Source organism: Podarcis muralis, chromosome 17 (genome assembly GCF_964188315.1).
Source record: "Podarcis muralis chromosome 17, rPodMur119.hap1.1, whole genome shotgun sequence".
In the NCBI taxonomy this organism is placed as follows: Eukaryota; Metazoa; Chordata; class Lepidosauria; order Squamata; family Lacertidae; genus Podarcis; species Podarcis muralis.
In genome coordinates this window covers 9,364,157-9,388,129 of record NC_135671.1, presented here as the reverse complement: position 1 = coordinate 9,388,129, position 23,973 = coordinate 9,364,157, and the positions used below count along the sequence as shown (strand labels likewise).

Genomic DNA, 23,973 nt, shown 5'->3' with positions numbered 1-23,973 from the left:
ACAGGATACCCCCATTCTTTGAGAGGCAGGCAGAGGCTACAACCTGCCCTCTGTCCAAGCGTATGCCTACCCAATGCCTAAACCGCCAAAGCTGTGATGGTGGCGATAACCACAGGGCTGTAGCCAATTCACCAAGTGGGAAAATGTCAACCTGGTCCTGAACATGGCGACCAACAATGTCCATAGTAAGGTTGGTGAAAGCACAGTGTACCAACCAGACAGGCAGGGAGGGTGGGAGAGCCATCAAAGAAGTGGTAGTTGACACAGGAACGGGCCACCTTTTATTCCCAGAGCATGGACCCAAGAGAAGCCCCATTGGTCCGCCCCCTGGGAGTGGCCTGCTCCCATGTCTGCTCGCGATTTGCTAAGTTTGTGAATCCTCCTGCTGGGCAGCAAACTAGGCTCAGGAGCCTTGCCCGCCACCCATGAAGCGACCCAGTGGGACCTCCATCACCAGATCGTGGCAGGTGGGAGGAGCACTGGCCTGCAATAGTGTGAGCCGACTTCTCGTAACTTCTGTGGGCGCCTTCAGCAGGTTGGCAGAATTGACAACATGTGGCCATATATTCTCTATATCTGGTGGTTTCTCTAGGTGCCGTTGGGGAGACAGCTCTTCATGTAGCTGCCTTGTATAATAGCTTGGAAGCAGCCCAACTCCTGATAGATGCAGCTCCAGAACTAGTGAACGAGGCTATGACGTCTGAACTTTACACAGGTAATTATTATTAGAGGCATCCATATCCTGCAATTCAGTTCTGCAATAAGCTCCCAAAGTGTCTCGCAATGTAAATAAAACAGTAGTGAATAAAACATCAACAGTAATGAGATCTATTAAATATAAAACTACGACAGCACTTGGAACAAGTAGATATTTACTGAGAAAAATGGGTCTAAACCAAAGCCAGAATGGGGTCGCCAGATCCATAACCTGAGACCAGAAAACCTTCCCCTCATGTCCATCTTGAGCCCTTGTCCTTGTGTCCTCATGCCCTTGTGAAGGCCACTGTTAGGTGAAGCCAGTGCTTCAGATCCCAAGGATGCAAATACATTACCATGTAATACATTACCATTGCCTGTGTGTAATAATTTAGTTACATCTGACTTGGAACGGTCTCCCTCGGAATATGGTGGCCTCTCCTTCCTTGGAGGTTTTTAAGCAGAGGTTGAATGGCCATCTGTCCTGGATTCTTTAGCTGAGATTCCTGCATTGCAGGGGGTTGGACTAGATGACCCTTGGGGTCCCTTCCAACTCTACAGTTCCATGACTTTGCCCTGCATTGGATACATGTTCTAGGGTGCCTATTTGGTTTTTGTGGGGCCATGTTGCAGCCCGGCAGGCCAGGCTAGTGTTCTGTATGAATTGAGTGTGCATCCTAGAATAGGATCCCGTATTAGGACTGGTGCTTTCAAACTCGTTCATGAATGACCTGGAAGTTAGGGGTTAGAATCATAGAGCTGTAGAGTTGAAAGGGACTGTTCATTCCAGCTCCTTTCAGCGCAGGAATATTTTGCCCAGTGTGGTGCTCGAACCCATAATCCTGAGATTAAGAGTCTCATGCTCCACTGACTGAGCTATCAGAGCTGGTTAAGGTCACTGATAGCTACTCTCCCAAGGTTACCATGTGAACTTCATAACTGAGATGGGATTTGAACTTGGAGCTCTATGGTCCAAGTCTAATGCTGTCCAATATACTTGACTGGCATATAATAATAATAATAATACTTTGCATTTATATAATGTAGATGCTTGAGGAATTTAATTGGGCTTTGCAAATTGCACGATTCATGCCTCCCAGATCAATGCGTAAACTGGAACAAAGGGTTGTTGTTTTTAGAATTTCATACTTTTGAAATTTCTGGCGGAGTTCTCTGCTCAAAAAAACATTCAAATACATTTTATTTTTATATATATATAAAATGCTTACTATGTGAGGAAGCCCATTCAAAAATACAAATTTAAATGAGAGTTTTCATGTGGATTTTTATTTAAAATAACATTAATATGGAAACAGGACAAGAACAGACTTATAAATGGAGGTAGAGTCCAGAAACAGAATGATCTTTCCATCCCTTTAATATATAGTGTTACGTCAATAAAGGTTTGAGAATCTAAATATCTAGTTCTTTAAGGTGTTCTCAAAATGCTTGCAAAAGCCCTACTGCAAAGATTACTTCAGGTACTCTTAACAATGCAACCCTATGCATATCTACTCAGAAGTAAGTCCCACTGAGTTCAATGAGGCCTGGGATGCAATCCTTGAATAGAAATATGAGAGTTGCACTGTTACTCCAAGGTTTGCAGCCTAAAGACTATAACCTCAAAGTGGGTCAGTATAACAGCAGGATTTGAAACAGGGATTTCCCAGCCAAGCTCTTAGCTACAACATTACACCTGTTCCCTCTTTGATGAAATGGTATTGGATAAATTCCAGATGGAATATAATAGCAGCAGAAACAGAGTCATCAAAGCACTCTTGAATATAAATGGTCAGAGGGAGAATATGAGCTGCTTAATTTATCGGTAATTAATTTTGCAATTGCATTTGTCATTAAAATCAGCATTCATCAGCATTGCCTCAGGGGTTCAATACCCCTTTCTTCTGCAGGTAACTCAGAGGAGCTTCTCTGAATGTAATCACTTGTAGTTGATGTCAGGCTTGTGTAAAGCATAACTTGCTGTTGTTCACCAATTATTTGCCCACGAACTAGCTGGATTTGTGGGTCCCAGTTTTCATTAGCGATGCCTTTCTAGACTGGAGGAAATGGAGAACCTTATGTAAGCAGACATTTGTGTATTTCAGGGGAGACAGCTCTTCACATAGCTGTGGTGAACAAAAACCTAAAGCTGGTGAAAGCTTTGCTTGAGAAGGGGGCAGATATTAATAGCCCGCGAGCCACTGGATACGTCTTCAGGCGCAGAAGTGACAACCTTATCTATTTCGGTATGTTTGGAGTCTGGATACTCTTCCCCTCACATTCTACTTTTCTGTCTGGAGGGATTTTTTAAATGGAGAATTCTGTCACACGGGTCCTCACCGACAGCTGATATGCAAATAGACCTCCTCAGTAAGAAGTGAGCTGCAGTCTAGTGTCTCAGCCATCAACGGCCCACATTCTGAGTTGGCAATTATTTTGGAAACCAGTGTGTTTGAGGTGTTATGATGATGGAGATTCTGTCTGTGGTGTTTGATCTGTGAAGGAGCAACTCACACCTGGATACCCTCCAACTTTACACTGATGAAAATAGGGACGTCCTATTCCATCATCCTAATCATCATCATTTATTATTTATTCCCTGCCCATCTGACTGGGTTGCCCCAGCCATTCAGGGCAGCTTCCAACATATATAAAAACATAATAAAACATTAAACATTAAAAAAAGACTTCCCTATACAAGGCTGTCTTCAGATGTCTTCTGAAGATCGTATTCAAATATATAAAAGGATGTCATATAGAGGAGGGAGAAAGGTTGCTTTCTGCTGCTCCAGAGAAGCGGACACGGAGCAATGGATCCAAACTACAAGAAAGAAGATTCCACCTAAACATTAGGAAGAACTTCATGACAGTAAGAGCTGTTTGACAGTGGAATTTGCTGCCAAGGAGTGTGGTGGAGTCTCCTTCTTTGGAGGTCTTTAAGCAGAGGCTTGACAACCATATGTCAGGAGTGCTCTGATGGTGTTTCCTGCTTGGCAGGGGGTTGGACTCGATGGCCCTTGTGGTCTCTTCCAACTCTATGATTCTATGATTCTACAGTGGTACCTCGGGTTACATACGCTTCAGGTTACATTCGCTTCAGGTTTCAGACTCCGCTAACCCAGAAATAGTACTTCAGGTTAAGAACAGTTTCAGGTTAAGAACAGACCTCCGGAACAAATTAAGGACTTAACCCGAGGTACCACTGTAGTTACTTATCTCCTTGGCTCGTGGGTTGCATAACTCCATATCCCCTAATGTTTCATGAAAATAGGGACGTCCTACCATACCATCCAACATTTCTCTTGTGAAGGAAATGCAGGGCATTCTGTGATCAAATCAGAAACCGGGATGGCTTCTGTAAATCCAGGACTGTCCCTGGAATTGGAGGGTCCGCACCTGCCAGATCTTGCAAGCATGAAAGTGTAAACTGGCCCCAGGGTGACCAGAAGCAAAGGAGGTGAGAACTCTTGGTGTATCTTTTTTAAACAGTTGCGTAGAAGAGGGAATTCCATCAGGTACAGTTCTGCTCACCCTTGCTTAACAAGCTCACGAGATAAAGTGGCTAGACTTCTTATTATAGAAGACAGGAGTGGTTCACAATGGACTGGTCAGATGGTGGTGCTGCTGCTACCCACTGCTCCACTGGTACTGAGCACTGTTGCTATGGGGGGAATCCACTGAGGAACCTTGGTTGTCCTCCCCATAGACACCTCCGCAATGATGGTGGCATTAAAATATCCTGTTCTTCTTCAATAATAGAGAAAAAAGGAGACCAAAAGAGAGAGATTAATTGAAACTGTCTAGTAAAACAGATTGGTAGTTGGGTTCCTGTTGGGGAACCTTGGTTGTGTGGACTTGGAATCCATTTGGAGATCCAGGCTGGGGAGACTTCAGGAGATGCTGTGGTTGCTGGTTCTTCCTCAGGGCCGACCCAAGGTAGACAAAGAGTAATATGGTACAATCAAGCATGCATTGGAATTAATGTCAAGAATTGGGCACAGCTGGTCATGAATATAACACAGCCCAAGCCGGATGAGGGCAGTGCAAATTTATATGGTGTAAATTGTACTCCAAACACCCACCTGCATTATCTCTGTTTTTGGATTAAACCACAGAGCCTAGGGCTTGCCGATCAGAAGGTCGGCGGTTCGAATCCCCGCGACGGGCTGAGCTCCCGTTGCTCGGTCCCTGCTCCTGCCAACCTAGCAGTTCAAAAGCACGTCAAAGTGCAAGTAGATAAATAGGTACCACTCCGGCGGGAAGGCAAATGGTGTTTCCGTGCGCTGCTCTGGTTTGGCAGAAGCGGCTTAGTCATGCTGGCCACATGACCCAGAAGCTGTATGCCGGCTCCCTCGACCAATAAAGCGAGATGAGCACTGCAATCCCAGAGTCAGTCACGACTGGACCTAATGGTCAGGGGTCCCTTTACCTTTACCTAAACTGGTGTTATGCTCATACTGCCGCAGGTGGCAGAAAGGTGCCAGAGACTAAGAGGCCACTTAGAAGGTGACATATGAGATTGGAGCTTCCTGGTTCTCAGATAAATGGGACTTATCTGCCCACAAACCTGACTGGTGTTATTGGCCGTTCTGTTGCCCCAAGAAGCTGTCATTTTAAGGAGCGGGGTGAGCTAGCTTGTCTTTAGCAGGGCCTTTGAACACGCTCACTAAACTCCCAGGATTCTTTGGCACTGAAAAATAAAGAAGTAAAGGACTCCTGATTGTTAAGTCCAGTCGCAGATGACTCTGGGGTTGCGGCGCTCGTCTCGCTTTACAGGCTGAGGGAGCCAGCGTTTGTCCGCAGACAGTTTTTCTGGGTCATGTATCCAGCATGACTAAGTCGTTTCTGGTGCAATGAAACACCGAAACCACGTAAATTTGTCTAAAACCAGTGTGCATAGAGAAATTTGGTCTTTGAAAATTCCGGTATGAGTTGACCAGAACCTCAGTTCCTGGGCCAAAATGTGGATCAGGACTTGGCTAACCAGCATCTCTTGCACTTCCTGAATGTTTGGGTGCAGTTTGTTGCTCAAAAGAAGTGTCAAAATGTGTTTTAAAATGCATTTATTTACAATTTTTAAAAAGAGAAAATAAGGTTAACATACATAATGAAATGTGGGATTTCATGCAGGTTATTTTTTTTTAAAGGGGGTGGGGAGGATGGAGCAGACTTATGGATGCATATGAAATTGATACAGACCAGAAAGAGGCTTATCTCTAGATACAGCTTTGCAGTGTAAATATGCCCTTAGCCGTTGCGATGTTCTTCAAAATTCCCTTGCAGTTCTGATAAAATGTTGCTCTAGCCCTTTAACAAGCTGTTTCATCTCCCAATTCCCTTGTCCATGGTAGTGTATTTTTATTCAGAAGCTTTCTTTTCCTTCACGAACTGAATCTCCAGCCAATGTAAATCAGAATTTCCCAGCTGACTTCACAAGAGCTGAGGATTTGCCGTGCGATGCTTAGATGGATCCCCAGTTACCTGTTTCAGGCAGTAATTAAACCATGCTTAGTAGATCAACTTTCAAGCATTTTGGTAATGAGCCTTCATTAATTTTCACTCGGAATAAATTGTAACACTCCAGAGACAGTACATGAAAAAGGACGGGCGTCTCTTAATTCTGCCTCCCTTATCTAGCCGCTCTCACTCAAACAGAGTTCCAGCCCTCAGCTTGCAGTCTCAAAGGATATTTGGTCTTTTTTTTAAACCGCATAGGTCACAGTTTAATTAGAGGGAGGAGTGAAGGGCATTTACCTTCCTGTGAAATTGATTTTGTAATTTCTTGAAACCCCACAGAAGTGTTGACTTCTTGAAACGAGATAAAATGGTCTAGGATGGTTGGCATATCATGTTTGCTGAAGTTGTTGTAACTCTATGTTGTATTCAGCAAGGGACTTGCCAACCAAAATTAATTGGCGCTTTTAGGCGCACTTGTCTGTATTGTGATATCACAGCCCATTGGGGCAGCAGGCCACTGTAGCAGCAATTCCTTCGACTTAAGGAACCCTGTGAAATATAGTTCTGTAGGAGGGACGGGGTCGGAATCTCTAACAAAATTTTCATCACTCTCGTGAAGCTAACCATTCTCGGTAAACTGGGAAATTCACCATGTGCTGGTGTTACAACCCAAGTAACTATGCCTGTGTGTTAGCTATAACAACAACAAACAATACGAGCAACACACAGACCAGTATACTGTACTAGATAGCACTGTAATTCTTATTGCATAATATACATGATTTAGTAACAAAAAAAAATGTGTGCACTTGTAAATTCTCTGATATATTTGAAATCAACTGAACACACGTCTGTCAGTCTTTGAAAGTCCGTAGAAGTATAATAAGTCTATGGTTGAAACAAAGTAATAGATGCTATCCTGTGGGCAAATGGTAAAACTTTTTGTGCTGAAGAAGATTCCAGCGAAACAGTCAGATTATCCGGGATCACTGTCCGTTGTTATTCACCTACTACTTCGGCACCATGGACGCCTAAAAAGTTTTACCGCTTAGCTCACAGGATAGCATCTATTACAGACGTGTGTTCAATTGATTTCAAATATATCAGAGAATTTACAAGTGCACACATTTTGTTTTATTACTAAATCATGTATATTATGCAATAAGAATTACAGTGCTATCTAGTATACTGGTCTGCGTGTTGCTCGTATTGTTTGTTGTGTTAAGTTTGCAACCCAGGGGTTTGTTGTTCTGTAATGTGTGTTAGCTATGGCACCCATTCTTTCCCTGTTGGAAATCTGACATGGTGCCCCTGCTACTACTCCCCCTTTTAAACCCCCTGGTTGTTTCTTTCCTCAGGCGAACACATTCTATCTTTTGCGGCCTGTGCTGGGAGCGAAGCAATTGTGCAGCTGCTCATTGAAAATGGCGCCAACATCAGAGTGCAAGACTCTTTGGGTACGGCATCTTCGAAGGGAATCTGCGACGAACCTTGGGGGGGATTCATGCTGGAGAAGAGTGTGGCCCCGTAGTCCCCCTCCCTCATAGTCCAGTGCCTATTCTCTGCCGTCCATGTCGGGGTACAGAAGTAAATGGCCATTCCTGAGACAGCAAGAAGCCAGATCCCAAATGATGGGATCCTGAGCATTGTAGGCCAGTGTTCTTTGGTAGTTTCTTGTAGAGGAAGCCCAGTTCATTATATAATTGGTAGAATCTAATGATAAAGCTATGATAAACTGGGCAGCAGGTGTGCGGCTACGACCATAAGAAGAGACTTCTGGATCAGGCTAGCGGCCCATCTAGTCTCACAGTGGCCAACTTGAGGGAAATTCTCAAGCAGAACCCAAGCCCGTCACCTCAAACCAGAGACACCAAGTTCTGCTGGACATGGGGGGGGGGGGGGCTTGTCACATGCACATGATGTCACACGTTCAACACGCGTGTGATGTCACACACATAGTGGGGCCCTCTGCCACTGTGGGGAGGCCCACCGAGGCCTGCCACAACCACATGGAGGCCCAGTAGGGCCCTTCACCACCACAGCCCAGCCCCTGAAGTTTGGGTGGCTTGCCCCATCCCCACATACTTAGGGGGGGCATGAGGTGTCCTCAGTCCCATAGAATTGGTACCTGTGGCTGATATCCACCTTTTCTCTAAAATTCCTCCAATACTGCAACATTTCCTCAGAGGGGAGGTGCTCCATCTCCTTGGACATTTTGGTTGCCTTGAGTATGTTTGAATTCCTCACACACACCAAAACAAACACCCTTCCATCTAATGGAGAATCAGTGTGTTAGGGAAGATTGAGCCTAGCTTTCTCCCTGACATGCTGTTTTTCTATGTTCAGGGAGGGCTTATTATCTATTGTTATTTATTTATCCTAAATTCTATCCCGCCCTTCCTCCCAAAGGAACCCAAAGGCTTATGGGACGTCCATAGTCCAGGAAATGCTTTACACTTGATTCCACTAATTATTGTAAACAAGTTTTAATAACCAAGTTATATGATTAGAAAAATCATAGACTAGCTGTAGCTAGACTCGCCACATTGGTGATTACATATTTCAAGTGTTTCCTGTCAGAAATACTACAGTTCAACAGTGAGAGTTACTCTGTTTGATTCTGCTATTCATGGATCTTTTTTTTCTATAAGGCTCTTTATAGGAAAAGGAAAAACCCAGACCCATAGCCTGGCAACAAACTTTATTGATGAATCTGTTCATAGCATAAGAACTCCGTGCCTCATTTTTTGATGCTGGCCTCTTCTTTCAGCAAAGCCACTAAGATTGCTAATGAGACAGAACAAGGGCCATTGGTCGCCTATAAAATTCTCCTCACGATATCAGAATGATTCTTGTTTTTCCACTTTGTGCTATTGCAGGTAACTCTGTCCTCCACATCTTGGTTCTCCAACCAAACAAAGCATCTGCCTGTCAAATGTACAATCTGTTTCTTCGCTACAACAAGGAAGAGAAGGAGCTGGTGGGCCTGGACTCGGTCCCCAACAACCAGGGGCTCACTCCCTTTAAGCTGGCTGGTGTTGAGGGCAACACAGTGGTGAGTAAATGGGTACGCAGCCATATTCTGCGGCAGTCGTAGCTGTTGGTTGCTGCTGTGTTGTGTTTTCGTTTTAATGTATTTACAGCCTCCTTTGTCAAAGTCACTTAAGGCTTTAAAGCTGACAAGTCACATAACAAAACTAAAAATGCAACGATCATTAATATATTAAAACAGAATGGACCACCTCATGATTCATATGCTACAGTTTACAGACACCATGGGACGTGGGTGGTGCTGTGGGTTAAACCACAGAGCCTAGGACTTGCTGATCAGAAGGTCGGCGGTTCGAATCCCTGCAATGGGGTGAGCTCCCGTTGCTCGGTCCCTGTTCCTGCCAACCTAGCAGTTCAAAAGCACGTCAAAGTGCAAGTAGATAAATAGGTACCACTCCGGCGGGAAGGTAAACAGCGTTTCCGTGCGCTGCTCCAGTTTCACCAGAAGCGGCTTAGTCATGCTGGCCACATGACCCGGAAGCTGTACACCGGCTCCCTCGGCCAGTAAAGCAAGATGAGCACCGCAACCCCAGAGTCAGCCACGACTGGACCTAATGGTCAGGGGTCCCTTTACCTTAGCCACACATTTGAATACTTGAACACTGGTGAGACAGTAGGACCATTCGTGAGTGCTGTGCTGTGACCCCTAAACCCAACTGAACTTCTAAGCCCCATCTCCCATGACCCTCTTTTTCCTGGGATGAATAGTCATTAAAGTTTGTAGAGAAGACCATAGTGCATCTCTGGTGAAACTGCTGGAGGAAGTGCTGTAAAAGGGCAAAGGACTGCACAATGAACAAACCACACATTCTGGTGTGGGTGGGTTGATTCAACCCCTGTGAGCTGCTCTTGATATGGGCAGCTGTCTGTGTGGTGGCACTCATATGGTTTGGGTTCTTAGCAGCAACCACCATATTGGACAACATATTAACTGGGCCAATGAAATTGCAGCAGGAGGAGCATTTGTGGGTATGACAAAGCAAAATAAATGAGTTGGATTAGTTTTATATGAGAATGGAACTAAGCCCAAGAAAATATACAGTTGGGGGCATGGGCTCTGGCAGTAGGACTACAACTTCTCTCATCCCTGACCATTGGCTGTGCTGGCTGGGGCTGATGGGAATTGTAGTCTGATATCTAGAAAGCACCATGTCAGCTACCCCTGAGCTATGGTTGGAAAAATGATTTAGATACAGTGAGATTTCTGCCAATATAACTGCACTGAGGTTTATTCTATGATTGGGTACACTCTTTCCCTATGGTATTGAATTTTTCTGAGTCTTTCATAGAAAAAGAGGGAGAGAAATTGTGCTGCAGGGGGTCATGGGGTTACTGCACAATCTGTAGCAACCACCTTGACATGGGTCTAGTCTAACTGAGATTTTTTTCTTCCCAATAACCAGATGTTCCAGCATTTAATGCAAAGAAGAAAGCACATCCAGTGGATGTTTGGGCCTTTGACATCCACCTTGTATGACCTCACGGAAATTGACTCCTGGGGTGATGATCAGTCGCTTCTGGAGCTCATTGTCACCACCAAAAAGAGAGAGGTATTTGTTATACTAACCTACCCTCCAACATTTCTCCAGTGAAAATAGAGATGTCCCCTCCAACATTTCTCTGATGAAAATAGGGATGTCCAACACTATTTTTGCAGAAAAACAGGTGCTGGAACTTACCATGAATGCCCCCCTTGTTCCCTTATAATGGCAATGGTGCCCACCTGAGAACTGAGTTATGGTGAGGTCTGGCTGAAAAAAAGCTCTGGGGACCTCCTATCCTAACATTTCTCTGATGAGAACAGGGAAATCCTAAGGAAAAGCCGAACATTCCTGCATTAGAGCAGAAACTGGGGTGGCTTCTGTAAATCCAGGACTGCCCCTGGAAAATAGGGACATTTGGAGGGTCTGCACTGAATTTATCTAGAACAAGTAGCTTTCAAATGACCTTCTAGAAAGCCCTGTTTGTTGTTTTCTTGGCAGCTTATACAGGCTCCTCAGTGAGGAAGGATCAGTAATGGCAGACCAACTTTTCTGAGATTGGGGAGATTTTCCTCCAGCACTGAGCTTCCTATGAGTAGCCACAGGGGGGTGTAATGTATTTTCTGTCCTTGAGGATTGCTTCCTTCTGGGTGTGTCTTCTCCTTAGGGAAGAGAATGACAAAAGCCTGCTTTATATTCTCCAGGCTCGGCGGATCCTAGACCTTACCCCTGTGAATGAGCTGGTAAGCCTGAAGTGGAATAAATATGGAAGGCCGTATTTTTGCATCTTGGCCTTATTCTACGTCTTGTACATGATTTGCTTCACAATGTGTTGCGTCTACCGGCCTCTGAAAGAACGGCGCTTTAACAAAACAAATGAAAGGGATAACACAATCTACATTCAGAAACTTTTGCAGGTAAATCCTCACTCAACTTGACTTTATTAAGGATGCAGAAGTCATCTGCAATTTCCACCGCCAGGAGGAAATTAAAAAAGACGCATTGATTGCCGCAGATAGGTATCCCAGATATAGCAGGTTTCCTGAACAGTTAGCAGGCGAAATTAGAGGGGAAATGGTGAATTATTGCACAGTTAGAAAGAACACTAATTAGTTGTTTATTTACCCAGCAATTATATGTAAGTTCCTCTGCATTCAGTGGGATTTGCTCCCATACATGTGCGTAGGTTTGCAACATAAGGAACAATGATGACCAAAAGCCTGGCACAATGCACAGCAGCAAGCTATTTAATAGTTTAGTGGGAATCATAGAACTGTAGAATTGGAAGGGATCCTGAGGATGATCTAGTCCAACGCCCTAAAATGCAGGAAAGTATGTTTCGAAAGATGCCCAACAGTGAGCTGGTCTGTTGTTTGAATTGGGAACATGATGAACCCCAGTTAGAATAAAATGCAGTAAGTTCCCTCCACCTTAACTGGTGAAATGCACAGAGACACTGTTTGTGGGAGGACTGTAGCTTAGTGGTAGAATGCAGAAGAGGGATAGATGATTCTTGCTAACAGTTTGGAAACTAATGTGGCCACCTGACTCTGGGGGAAGTCCCGGAATAGGAAGACGTACACGTTACTGGAGCTATGTAGGCCTACAGTTGGACTGAACTGTAGAAGCTTGAGGTTCAGCACTTTGCACCCAGTTTTTTTGTGGCTGCGAGCTTCCTTGTTGCACACGCTACCTCATTAAATCACTGGTCGTTTCTTTACTACGTGTATCTCATGCCCTGCAACATCCTAAGGGACATCCTAAGGAAAAGAGGGACATTCCAGGATCAAATCAGAAACCAGGAAAGCTTCTGTAAATCCTGGACTGTCCCTGGTAAATGGGGACCCTTGGAGAGTCTAGTGATGGCTGGAACTATCAAATTTTAGTACAGAGGCTGCTAACGCCAAACTCAGCACTTGCCCCCAATCCTGTTTACACAAGTGCGCTAGTGATTCTTGAGCTTGTTCCATTGCTCTAGTGCTGAGTTTTTTCTCCCTTTAGGTTGTTTCAGCACCTCTGTTTCCCCAGCCCCTGTCTTTTGGGATCTGAGAAGCCCAGTAACTTCTACAAAAGCACCATGCTTATGATGTTCTCTGTTATAATTTTGCTTCCAAGCAACCTTGAAATATTTATTTTCAATCTCCTAAGTGCAGGTATCAGCACTTAATGTGCAGGATGTGAGGGGGCTGAAGCCTGTTCTCTTTTTAAAGACAGGCAGACTGAGTTGCCCCAATTAATTTCCCCCCTAAATTGCTTCAAATGGTTGTTAAGTGGCTCACTTAGTTTGGAGCTGGAATATGTATGAAAGATGCCTGGCAATTAGATGCCATTTTCAGACACAACTGGAAGTCATTTTAGTATTAGTCCAGGGAATTGTACGGTAATACAGAGGCAAGCCTGGCTATTGAGTCCAGGTTCCTAAATGCCCCCCCCTCTTTTTTGCCTATTCTTCTAGATTTTTCTGAACAGGATATGAGCAATCAGATGTGGGAAATCCATTTGAGAGTGTGATGATTTAATTCCTTGTTTAATTGGGCTGAAAGTCTTGGGGTGGATACTAGTATGCTGATTATTCCACCATGTGCATTTCTACAAAAACAAGTTCAAATAAAAACATACCCTACTGCTTCCAGAAAATGCACGCGCTCTGGCTTTGCTAGAAGAGAAGGAGAAGAGACTCCCAAACTGAGGAGTGAGGAGCAGCCACAGAGAACGTAACTTTTATGAATGTGATCTGAGGCATCAGTGGTGTACTTAATTATGGTGGAACAAGGAGGAATTCCGAATCTGTTCAAGATTAGATCTGAGTTCAGAAGGCTATAGGTTTGATCGATAAGTTTACCTCTTGACTATATGATATTCCTAACTGTATGGATTATGTTTTCCCCCTTTCTTCTCAGGAATCTTATGTTACCCCTGAAGATGACCTCAGGTTGGTGGGTGAGCTTATCACTGTTATTGGAGCCATAGTGATATTGATTCTGGAGGTAAGAAAAGCACTTTTCACTTCTGAGTCCTTGTGTAAAATGAGAGAGGATGGGTTTCCAAGCATTTTAAATACAGTGGTATTAGGGGGAAATGGTACCCATTAAGCTATTGCTACGCCTACCAATATCTTTTGGGGGTGGGGAGAATGCACTGTTGTCACAAAGAAACACCAGGTGTCAATTGTTAACTTAATTCTTACAGCTAGGCTGGAATCAGCTGGCAAAGGGAATAATAAGGAAGGACTTTTGGGATTGCTGAGTGGTTGAAACAAATCTAGAAGACACAGAGAACAATGAAACTTACCCATCTTTGTAAGACTGAGAGGGTGACAGGAGAAGCTAATACTCTACTTTAGATTGAATTCTCTCTCTCTCTCTCTCTCTCTCTCACACACACACACACGATTCAGAACATTAACCAGAATGTTGTTAACTGACACACAGGCCCCAATCTAGAGGAAATTAACAGGGTTTGAACTGAACAAGTTCAGAAGCCGCCATTGAAATCAGTGGAATATGACTGTTGATACTCCCAGGTCAATGTTGTATGGAGAAAGAATGGAGAGAGTTGTCTTTATCAGATGTTAGGCATTCACTTTGACATACAGTGGTACCTTGATTCTCAAACTTAATCCATTCCAGGAGTCCGTTCGACTCCCGAAACCGTTCAAAAACCAAGGCGTGGCTTCCAATTGGTTGCAGGAGCTCCCTGTGCTCAAGTTGGACGTTCAGCTTCCAAAAAACATTTGCAAACCGGAAAACTTACTTTCGGGTTTGCGGCGTTCAGGAGCTGATTTGTTCGGGAGCCAAGCTGTTCGAGTACCAAGGTACCAGTGTATTCATGGTTCTCTCCCTAAACTAGTTCAATCTAATTATAAACAAACCTGAAACAGTCGTAGTCCATGGTGTGGCATGTTCAGTGGAAAGGCTCCATGCCTCAAGCCTATCCAGCGGTTGTTGTATTTGACTTTGGTGCTCTTTGTCCAATGACTGTCTTATTTGTGGCTAATAGTCACATTTCTTGTGACGATTGCTTCATAGCTTCCAGGACTGAGCTCTAGCATTTAAAAATGGTTCGGGAGGTCTTTGGGAATCCGGGTACAAGTTTGCCAGGCCCGATTTAAGTCTAGGCACCTGTTTTTGTTTCTTTGCAAATAAATGGATGGATATCTAAAACGTTCATCAATCACTTTTGGGGGTTTTTCTCAAAAAAATTAAGCACACTTTTGATCAGTGGCTCTTTGTCTCAGATTCCAGATATCTTCAGAGTTGGCATCACCAAATACTTTGGGCAAACTATCCTCGGAGGACCTTTCCATGTCATCATGTAAGGTTCCTTTCTAGCTGGTTTATGATTGTGGGTCAAGCGATCTATGAATCAGAAAGGCTGTGGGAGAGGGCTGGTGTTCATTTCCTTTTTAAAAATATTTTAAAAATTAAATTTAAAGGGAAAAGGGAAATTTCCACATATACCCTTCAATTCATAGTTTTGTTTTTTTCCAACTTCATATCCCATTTTCCATGGTGATTTTATATTCTCCCCCTTTTCTGTACCCCGTCTTTTATATCATATTACAGTAAGTCCTAATTCTTTCTGTTGCTCATGCTTTGAATCCTGCTTGCGAATTCATCATACTATAATATCTTTTTTAAATAGCCTGAAAAAGGCTTCCATTCTTCCACAAAGCTGTCATAATTAAGTTATCTTTATTTTAGCTGTTAACTTTGCCATTTCTGCATAGTCCATCACCTTGCTTATCCATTCTTCTTTTGTAAGAGTTTCTTCTTCTTTCCATTTTTGAATTAATAATAATAATAATAATAATAATAATAATAATAATAATAATAATTTATTTATACCCCACCCATCTGACTGGGTTTCCCCAGCCACTCTGGGTGGCTCCCAACAGAATATTAAAAACACAATAAAACACCAAACATAAAAAACTTCCCTAAACAGGGTTGCCTTCAGATGTCTTCTAAAAGTCAGATAGTTATTTATTTCCTTGATGGGAGGGTGTTCCACAAGGCGGGCGCCACTACCAAGAAGGCCCTCTGCCTGGTTCCCTGTAACCTCACTTCTTGCAGTGAGGGAACCACCAGAAGGCCTTCAGAAGAGGACCTCAGTGTCCGGGCTGGATGATGGGGGTGGAGACGCTCCTTCAGGTACACTGGGCCGAGGCCATTTAGGGCTTTAAAGGTCAGCACCAAAACGTTGAATTGTGCTTGGAAACCTACTGGGCTTCCTTGCTGCTGTCATAGCATACATAAACAACTTGATCATCTTTTAGGGGACTTCTGTCCTTATAACATTTCCACTCTCCTTTGCTATTTCTCCCTGTGCAGTATCACATACGCCTGGATGATACTGGTGACCATGGTGATGCGTCTCACCAGTACAAACGGAGAGGTGGTCCCCATGTCCTTTGCTCTGGTGCTTGGCTGGTGCAACGTTATGTACTTCGCACGAGGGTTTCAGATGCTGGGGCCCTTCACTATCATGATCCAGAAGGTCAGTAAGCAATCAGTGGTTGATTGAGGAAGTAAGAAGCTGCAATGCATCAACGTGTCTTGGATAAAACACCATGACTGCCTAAGTTGTGTACTTCACTTTTGAAATTGTTTTGCAGGTCTTTGGGCCGTAATAAAGAATGTTTGTTTGTTTAGCGTGTGTCTCTGCCACCCAGTCGCATGAGATCACATGCTAGCTGTTCAGGAAAGCTCTTGAACTAGGAATGTGTGAAAGCTTGCCCCTTTATCTCCACGGATAGATGTGATTTCTGCAATGCAGGCCTGGATTTGTCGTTTTAATTATTATTTGCAGCTAGCTTAATTGTACCACATGGACCCTATTTAAAAGCGCAGAAAGCAATACTAATGCTCAATAACTGTTGCACATCACATGCAATTGGCTTAATTACATGACAGTTTGTGCAACCACTTCTCACCTCCCTGCAACTCCAGCCAGAGATAATGATATCGAAACCACTGCCTGTGCAGGATCACTTATCTGCAACAGCATGTTGCTTCCCCCCTGGAAGTGCAAAGTCACCCATCCCTGACCCACAGTGAGTTGGGGGGAGGACTCCCTTGGGAGGCAAGGATGGGGGGGGGTAGAGAGCTCCCTTGAAGATAGGAACGCGCTGTGGGTGTTTTCTCCTTTCTGGACAGCTGGTGAAGTAAAAACACTGCCAGGGTAGTGATGCCGACAGCATCTTTCTCCTTTGGGACCATGGGGTTGTAATGATCCTCAGTGGAAAAAGCACCTCTACGCTGGCAAGAAAAAAAGAGGGGTCTCATGGCCATCTCGGGATGCAGGTGGCACTGTGGGTTAAACAGCTTGCTGATCAGAATGTCGGCGGTTCAAATCCCCGCGACGGGCTGAGCTCCCATTGCTCGGTCCCTGCTCCTGCCAACCTAGCAGTTCGAAAGCAAGTCAAAGTGCAAGTAGATAAATAGGTACCGCTCTGGCGGGAAGGTAAACGGCGTTTCCGTGCGCTGCTCTGGTTTGCCAGAAGCGGCTTAGTCATGCTGGCCACATGACCTGGAAGCTGTATGCCAGCTCCCTTGGCCAGTAAAGCGAGATGAGCGCTGCAACCCCAGAGTCGGCCACGACTGGACCTAATGGTCAGGGGTCCCTTTACCTTTACCATGGGCATCTCACCTCTGTGAAGGAGTATTCCACCACCTGGTATCTTGGCCATCCTCTCTAAGGTGATTTTCCTCCCTGGGGGAGATGGAATGGCGGGCAGATGGCAGTGGGCATTGTGCCCTATAAGCAGTCCCTTTGAATGCATCTCTAGTTTGTATAAATTAGCAGGACAGGAGTACCTTGGTTCTTGAACGCCTTGGTACTTGTACGTTTTGGCTCCCGAATGCCAAAACCCCAGTTTTTGAATGTTTTTCGAAAGCCGAATGTCCGACGCAGCTTCCACTTCAGTGCAGGAAGCTCCTGCAGCCAATCAGAAGCTGCACCTTGGTTTTCGAATGGTTTCGGGATTCAAACAGACTCCTGGAACGGATTAAGATTGAGAACCAAGGTTCCACTGTAGATTCATGGCAAATGAAAAGAAGTATTTCTACATAGAATCAGACAATTGGATCACATCTGACGGCAGATGCTCCCCCTGATCTCCTCCTCCTTAGATTAGCATTAGTGTAATATGGTCTGATGTAGAAATGTGAAGCCCCCCACAAACCCAGAAACATAGGAGGAATGTCCCCCATTTTTCTTGTTATCATTTCCAGTTTTTCAAAAGCTGGACAAATGGGGGTGGGGGACTGATTCCACCTCCATTTAACCGTATTTTTTACTAGGCTTTCACATGTCCAGTCTGATCCCAAAGGGCTCTGGTCTGATATTGCCGTCTGTTCCTCATGTCAAGGATTGTGTGAGAGTGGAGTTGCTTCTCATTACTGTGTGTTCCTTTGTTTACATGTGCAGATGATATTTGGAGACCTTATGCGCTTCTGCTGGCTGATGGCAGTGGTGATCCTTGGCTTTGCCTCTGGTAGGTGACATGTTCCAGGCTGTTCTGAAAATGTCTGATGATTGTTTGTATTCACATATTGCAGATGGAGGATAACGGGTGCCCTGTATCAGCTGAGCTAAAGTCAGAGAAGCTCAAGAAAGATGGTCCTTGGCTGTGGACTGTCCAAGTTCTGTGTGCCGTAATCCTCTACCTACAGAATAACTATTAAAATAAAATAGCACCCAATCTCTAAAATAAATGAGAGTTAAGATAAAATTAATGTTGAATAACGTACACCATACATGATGCGTTGGACAATTTAAATGCAAATTTGTACCCTGTAAAATACTATAACAACTGTAATAATTACTCAGTTTTTTATGATGAGCCAAGTCTTTGGTCCATTCAGCCCAGTACAGTCTGATCTTACTAGAAGGGGCTCTCCTGGGTATTTCCTAAGCCCAGATGCAGCTGGAGATCCTTTAACTGGAGACATCAGTAGCTAGAACTCTTTTGCTTGCTTAGCTTGTGCTCTGCCACTGAGCTAAGACAACCCCCTTTCCTCCTCCTCTTCCTTGCCCTTGCCGGCTCTCATCTCCATCATATTTCTTTCTTCTGTTTCCCAGTACACCCTCAAAGCTCAAAAGTGCACCTACAGTAGATTAATTCAGCTCTGAAATGGGATTTGTATTTCGGAGCAGCACAAAAGCATGAATGCAAAGTGAGGCACAGTGGCGGTGTTGGGAGGTGAATCTAGTCCTTAGGGAGTGAAATGGTGTTGTGCCATCAGTCCTATGGATTGAAGAAGCTCTTGGGCACTTCCCAAGGCAAGAGGGAAGAGGAAAATGATACCTCCCCGGCTTATCTTTCCCATGTGGATGCAAATTCATCTTGTCTGGGGAAACGCAGTTATTAGTGTCGCATCCGTGAATTGATTTTTCATTTTGATTTTGTTGGGTTACCCAGATCGGATTCCATATTTATTTGCATCTAAGTACTGTGACACACCCCTGGCTGTCTATTGCATTGCTTGACCTTTTGTTTAAAAACCAACAATTCTCCTCTTTACACTCATACCTGACCAGGTGGGCTCTGGTCCAGAAAGGTGAATGCCACAACCTATTTCTTCACCTTCAAGCTGCCATGAGACACTTTGCTTTTTCACTGCGACAGATAAACAAGGCTAAGGGTTCTTTCTAAGAAAATGGTTTTGCTTTTGGAATGACTTGTTCTTGAGAGCCAGTGTGGTGTAGTGGTTACGAGCGGTAGTCTCGTAATCTGGGGAACCAGGTTCGATTCCCCGCTCCTCTACATGCAGCTGCTGGGTGACCTTGGGCCAGTCACACTTCTTTGAAGTCTCTCAGCCCCACTCACCTCACAGAGCGTTTGTTGTGGGGGAGGAAGGGAAAGGAGAATGTGAGCCGCTTTGAGACTCCTGAAGGGGAGTGAAAGGCGGGATATCAAATCCAAACTCCTCTTCTTCTTCTTCTTCTCATGCAACAAATTTCCCCTCCTCTTGGAGCAGACTTGAGGGGGGCATGAGAGGGGGCAGAAGAGGGACCGGATAGTCCATTGCACAAGCAGAAGTTGTTCTATGAGCATAATGACTTTGTTGGAAGCCAAGCTTGCAGGTTTTAACCCTGTATGGGACAACTGTATATTCCTGCATTGCAGGGGTTCCAGCTCTACAATTCTATTATTCTATGCACCCTAACTTAACATCGCTTGATTTTCGATGGTACCTGGCAGTGACAGTTTGGCCATCTTGTCTGTGTCACAGAACAGAGTTTAAAATGCTCTCCAAGATCCTCTGCTGCTATTATTTATGTGAGGGCTCACAACCTTTTGGGGGAAATGGACACATTTGAACATTTTGAGAGGGTGGTGTGGGCAACAGGCATAAAACGGCTGCTTCAGAGTGTGGGCATCAGTCACCAAATGTGGAACTTTTCAGAGTTGAATACATCGATTTGTTTACTTTATTTTGAAGTCAGGTCCTGCTTCAAGTAGCTTAGAATCCAAACGTCAGCAGTGATGGAGACAACTAAGGGAAGGTGGGGGGGGGGGGGAATAAAAGATGAATATGAGGAAATGCAAGTATGCATGACCAGGTATTGTTTTGCTTGGTTGTAAAAGTTGCAGCTGGGGAGAGCCTGACTACATATTACACTCACTTCATGTAGGCAGCCACACAATATATTTGCCTACTGAGAATTCTTAGTGCCCCATGCCACCAAGCAGGGAAAAATGGAAAGGGGAGAAGCTTTGATTTGCCAACTGTTAACACCTGTGCATCCTGGGAGGGTCTTCCATTGGATACATAGAGCAGCATCCCTCAATAAAGCGAGAGGAAATCTAAAGCTATGCAACGTTGCCCAGAATAGGCAAATGTCCTAAAGATCCCCTTCACATATGACACATGTTATGCATGGGTCAATGTTGATACATGGAATATCTCACTCTTCTTCTTCTTTCTTTTCCAGCGTTTTATATTATCTTCCAAACAGAAGACCCTGATGAGCTGGGCCACTTCTACAACTACCCCATGGCACTTTTTAGCACTTTTGAACTCTTCCTGACCATCATTGATGGACCTGCCAACTACGAAGTGGACTTGCCTTTCATGTATGGGATCACATACTCTGCCTTTGCTGTCATCGCCACTCTCCTTATGCTCAACCTGCTCATTGCCATGATGGGGGACACCCACTGGCGTGTGGCCCACGAACGGGATGAACTCTGGAGAGCCCAGGTGATTGATTGACGCTTTGTCCTGTTAACTGAAGATGATGATTGACCCCTTTCCCTGAGCTGATTGTGTTGTTTATGTTTACAACTGTCTAATAATTAATTCTCTATTTATTAAATTCGTACTTGGCGCTTCCTCCTGAAGGAGCCATGAGCATGGGCATAAAGATGCAAATAACAGATTCAAATCTGAATTTTAATTTGTTGTAATTATAACCAGCCTTGGAACCTGCTGGTGAATGGTGAGTAATGCAAATAATAACAACAACAACAACAACAACAACAACAACAACAACAACAACAACAACAACAACAATTTTATTATTTTATTTTTTATAAACTGCTTTGAGGGTTTTTTAAAAAAATCAAGTGCTATATAAGTTATATGAAGAAAATAAAATAAATAGCATTAGGCAAAATGGCAGACAAAAATGCTGGACTTCCTTTTTTAAAGTAAACTAATGTGGAATTGAAGTGAATTTAATATTGGGGGGAGGGGAATTGAAATTGACAAAGGGGGCACTAGCTCTCTTTCCCTCAAGGTTCAATGAAACTAATGACCTTTCTTTTTAAACTTGTGTGTTTCAGGTTGTTGCAACTACTGTCATGCTAGAGCGCAAACTCCCACAATGCCTCTGGCCTCGGTCTGGGATCTGGGGGCAGGAGTATGGGCTGGGCGACCGGTGGTATCTCAGGTAGGTTTGGCTTGTCCATCATAGTCATTCCTGTAAATCTCCTATGCTGAATACCAACCTTTTGGCACCTTAAACGCCAACAACGTTATTATGACATTGGATTTTGTAGACTATAGTTCACCCCATTGTCTGCTTGCAGTGTTGTCCTCACTTGCTGATATACATGATTCTGTCTGGGAAATTGTAAACAGTGAGGTCAAAGGAAAAATTAACTGTATCCAAGTACAGGTGGTGATAGTTACATTAACAGTGGTCACTGAAAAATGTACCGTATTTTTCGCACCATAGGACGCACTTTTTCCCTCCCAAAAAGCAAGGGAAAATGTGTGTGCGTCCTATGGAGCGAATGCAGGCTTTCGCTGAAGCCTAACCCTAACCCTAACCCTAACCCTCTCACTCTCCAGGCTTCAGGAAGCTATCCGCTAGCCGTGGGAGACCCAGCTCTCCCAGGGCTAGCGAAGCGCCGCGCTAATCCCGAAGCTTGGGGCGCGTGGAGCTCAGCGCGCCCCAAGCTTCTGGGTGCCGGCAAGGTCTCGCTAGCCCTGGGAGAGCCCCGCGACGTTGCGTGGCTCTCCCAGGGCTAGCGAAGCGCCGCGCTAATCCCGAAGCTTGGGGCGCGTGGAGCTCAGCGCGCCCCAAGCTTCTGGGTGCCGGCAAGGTCTCGCTAGCCCTGGGAGAGCCCCGCGACGTTGCGTGGCTCTCCCAGGGCTAGCGAAGCGCCGCGCTAATCCCGAAGCTTGGGGTGCGTGGAGCTCAGCGCGCCCCAAGCTTCTGGGTGCCGGCAAGGTCTCGCTAGCCCTGGGAGAGCCCCGCGACGTTGCGTGGCTCTCCCAGGGCTAGCGAAGCGCCGCGCTAATCCCGAAGCTTGGGGCGCGTGGAGCTCAGCGCGCCCCAAGCTTCTGGGTGCCGGCAAGGTCTCGCTAGCCCTGGGAGAGCCCCGCGACATTGCGTGGCTCTCCCAGGGCTAGCGAAGCGCCGCGCTAATCCCGAAGCTTGGGGCTTCGGGATTAGCGCTCCGCTCAGCCTGCTTCCCGGAGCGCCAGGCGCCCTGAAAGCAGAGCTCCAGGCGCTTCAGGAACACATCCGCAGCATGGGGAGCCTTGCAGGAATTCCCCACAGGGCTCCCCACGCTGCGGATAGCAGCCTGCTGCCTGGCGGGTGGGGCGCCCTGAAGCAGAGCGCCCCTCGCGCCAGGCATACATCCGCAGAGTGGGGAACCTTGCAGGAGTTCCCCACAGGGCTCCCCACGCTGCGGATAGCAGCCTGCTGCCTGGCGGGTGGGGCGCCCTGAAGCAGAGCGCCCCTCGCGCCAGGCAGACATCCGCAGAGTGGGGAGCCTTGCAGGAGTTCCCGACAAGGCTCCCCACGCTGCGGATAGCAGCCTGCTGCCTGGCGGGTGGGGCGCCCTGAAGCAGAGCGCCCCTCGCGCCAGGCAGACATCCGCAGAGTGGGGAGGCTTGCAGGAGTTCCCGACAAGGCTCCCCACGCTGCGGATAGCAGCCTGCTGCCTGGCGGGTGGGGCGCCCTGAAGCAGAGCGCCCCTCGCGCCAGGCATACATCCGCAGAGTGGGGAACCTTGCAGGAGTTCCCCACAGGGCTCCCCACGCTGCGGATAGCAGCCTGCTGCCTGGCGGGTGGGGCGCCCTGAAGCAGAGCGCCCCTCGCGCCAGGCATACATCCGCAGAGTGGGGAACCTTGCAGGAGTTCCCCACAGGGCTCCCCACGCTGCGGATAGCAGCCTGCTGCCTGGCGGGTGGGGCGCCCTGAAGCAGAGCGCCCCTCGCGCCAGGCATACATCCGCAGAGTGGGGAGCCTTGCAGGAGTTCCCGACAAGGCTCCCCACGCTGCGGATAGCAGCCTGCTGCCTGGCGGGTGGGGCGCCCTGAAGCAGAGCGCCCCTCGCGCCAGGCAGACATCCGCAGAGTGGGGAGGCTTGCAGGAGTTCCCGACAAGGCTCCCCACGCTGCGGATAGCAGCCTGCTGCCTGGCGGGTGGGGCGCCCTGAAGCAGAGCGCCCCTCGCGCCAGGCATACATCCGCAGAGTGGGGAACCTTGCAGGAGTTCCCCACAGGGCTCCCCACGCTGCGGATAGCAGCCTGCTGCCTGGCGGGTGGGGCGCCCTGAAGCAGAGCGCCCCTCGCGCCAGGCATACATCCGCAGAGTGGGGAACCTTGCAGGAGTTCCCCACAGGGCTCCCCACGCTGCGGATAGCAGCCTGCTGCCTGGCGGGTGGGGCGCCCTGAAGCAGAGCGCCCCTCGCGCCAGGCATACATCCGCAGAGTGGGGAGGCTTGCAGGAGTTCCCGACAAGGCTCCCCACGCTGCGGATAGCAGCCTGCTGCCTGGCGGGTGGGGCGCCCTGAAGCAGAGCGCCCCTCGCGCCAGGC

At 46.3% G+C, this 23,973-nt stretch overlaps 1 protein-coding gene across 4 annotated transcripts in view; it reads left to right on the top strand.

The window, feature by feature from the left end:
• The window catches only part of TRPV6 (transient receptor potential cation channel subfamily V member 6), a 74,530-nt gene that overhangs the window by 40,821 nt on the left and 9,736 nt on the right, over window positions 1–23,973 (top strand). The window contains exons 3-14 of one of the 4 annotated variants that reach the window (XM_077921507.1): window positions 593–715; window positions 2,802–2,942; window positions 7,512–7,610; window positions 9,033–9,208; window positions 10,608–10,754; window positions 11,390–11,428; window positions 13,586–13,672; window positions 14,923–14,999; window positions 16,019–16,184; window positions 18,117–18,183; window positions 20,628–20,896; window positions 21,481–21,587. In XM_077921507.1, the coding sequence (XP_077777633.1) occupies window positions 593–715; window positions 2,802–2,942; window positions 7,512–7,610; window positions 9,033–9,208; window positions 10,608–10,754; window positions 11,390–11,428; window positions 13,586–13,672; window positions 14,923–14,999; window positions 16,019–16,184; window positions 18,117–18,183; window positions 20,628–20,896; window positions 21,481–21,587 (1,498 nt within the window). Of the gene's footprint in view, window positions 1–592; window positions 716–2,801; window positions 2,943–7,511; window positions 7,611–9,032; window positions 9,209–10,607; window positions 10,755–11,389; window positions 11,603–13,585; window positions 13,673–14,922; window positions 15,000–16,018; window positions 16,185–18,116; window positions 18,184–20,627; window positions 20,897–21,480; window positions 21,592–23,973 lie in introns of those variants that run through there. The other 3 variants (XM_028712426.2, XM_077921508.1, XM_028712427.2) reach the window with 3 other exon arrangements.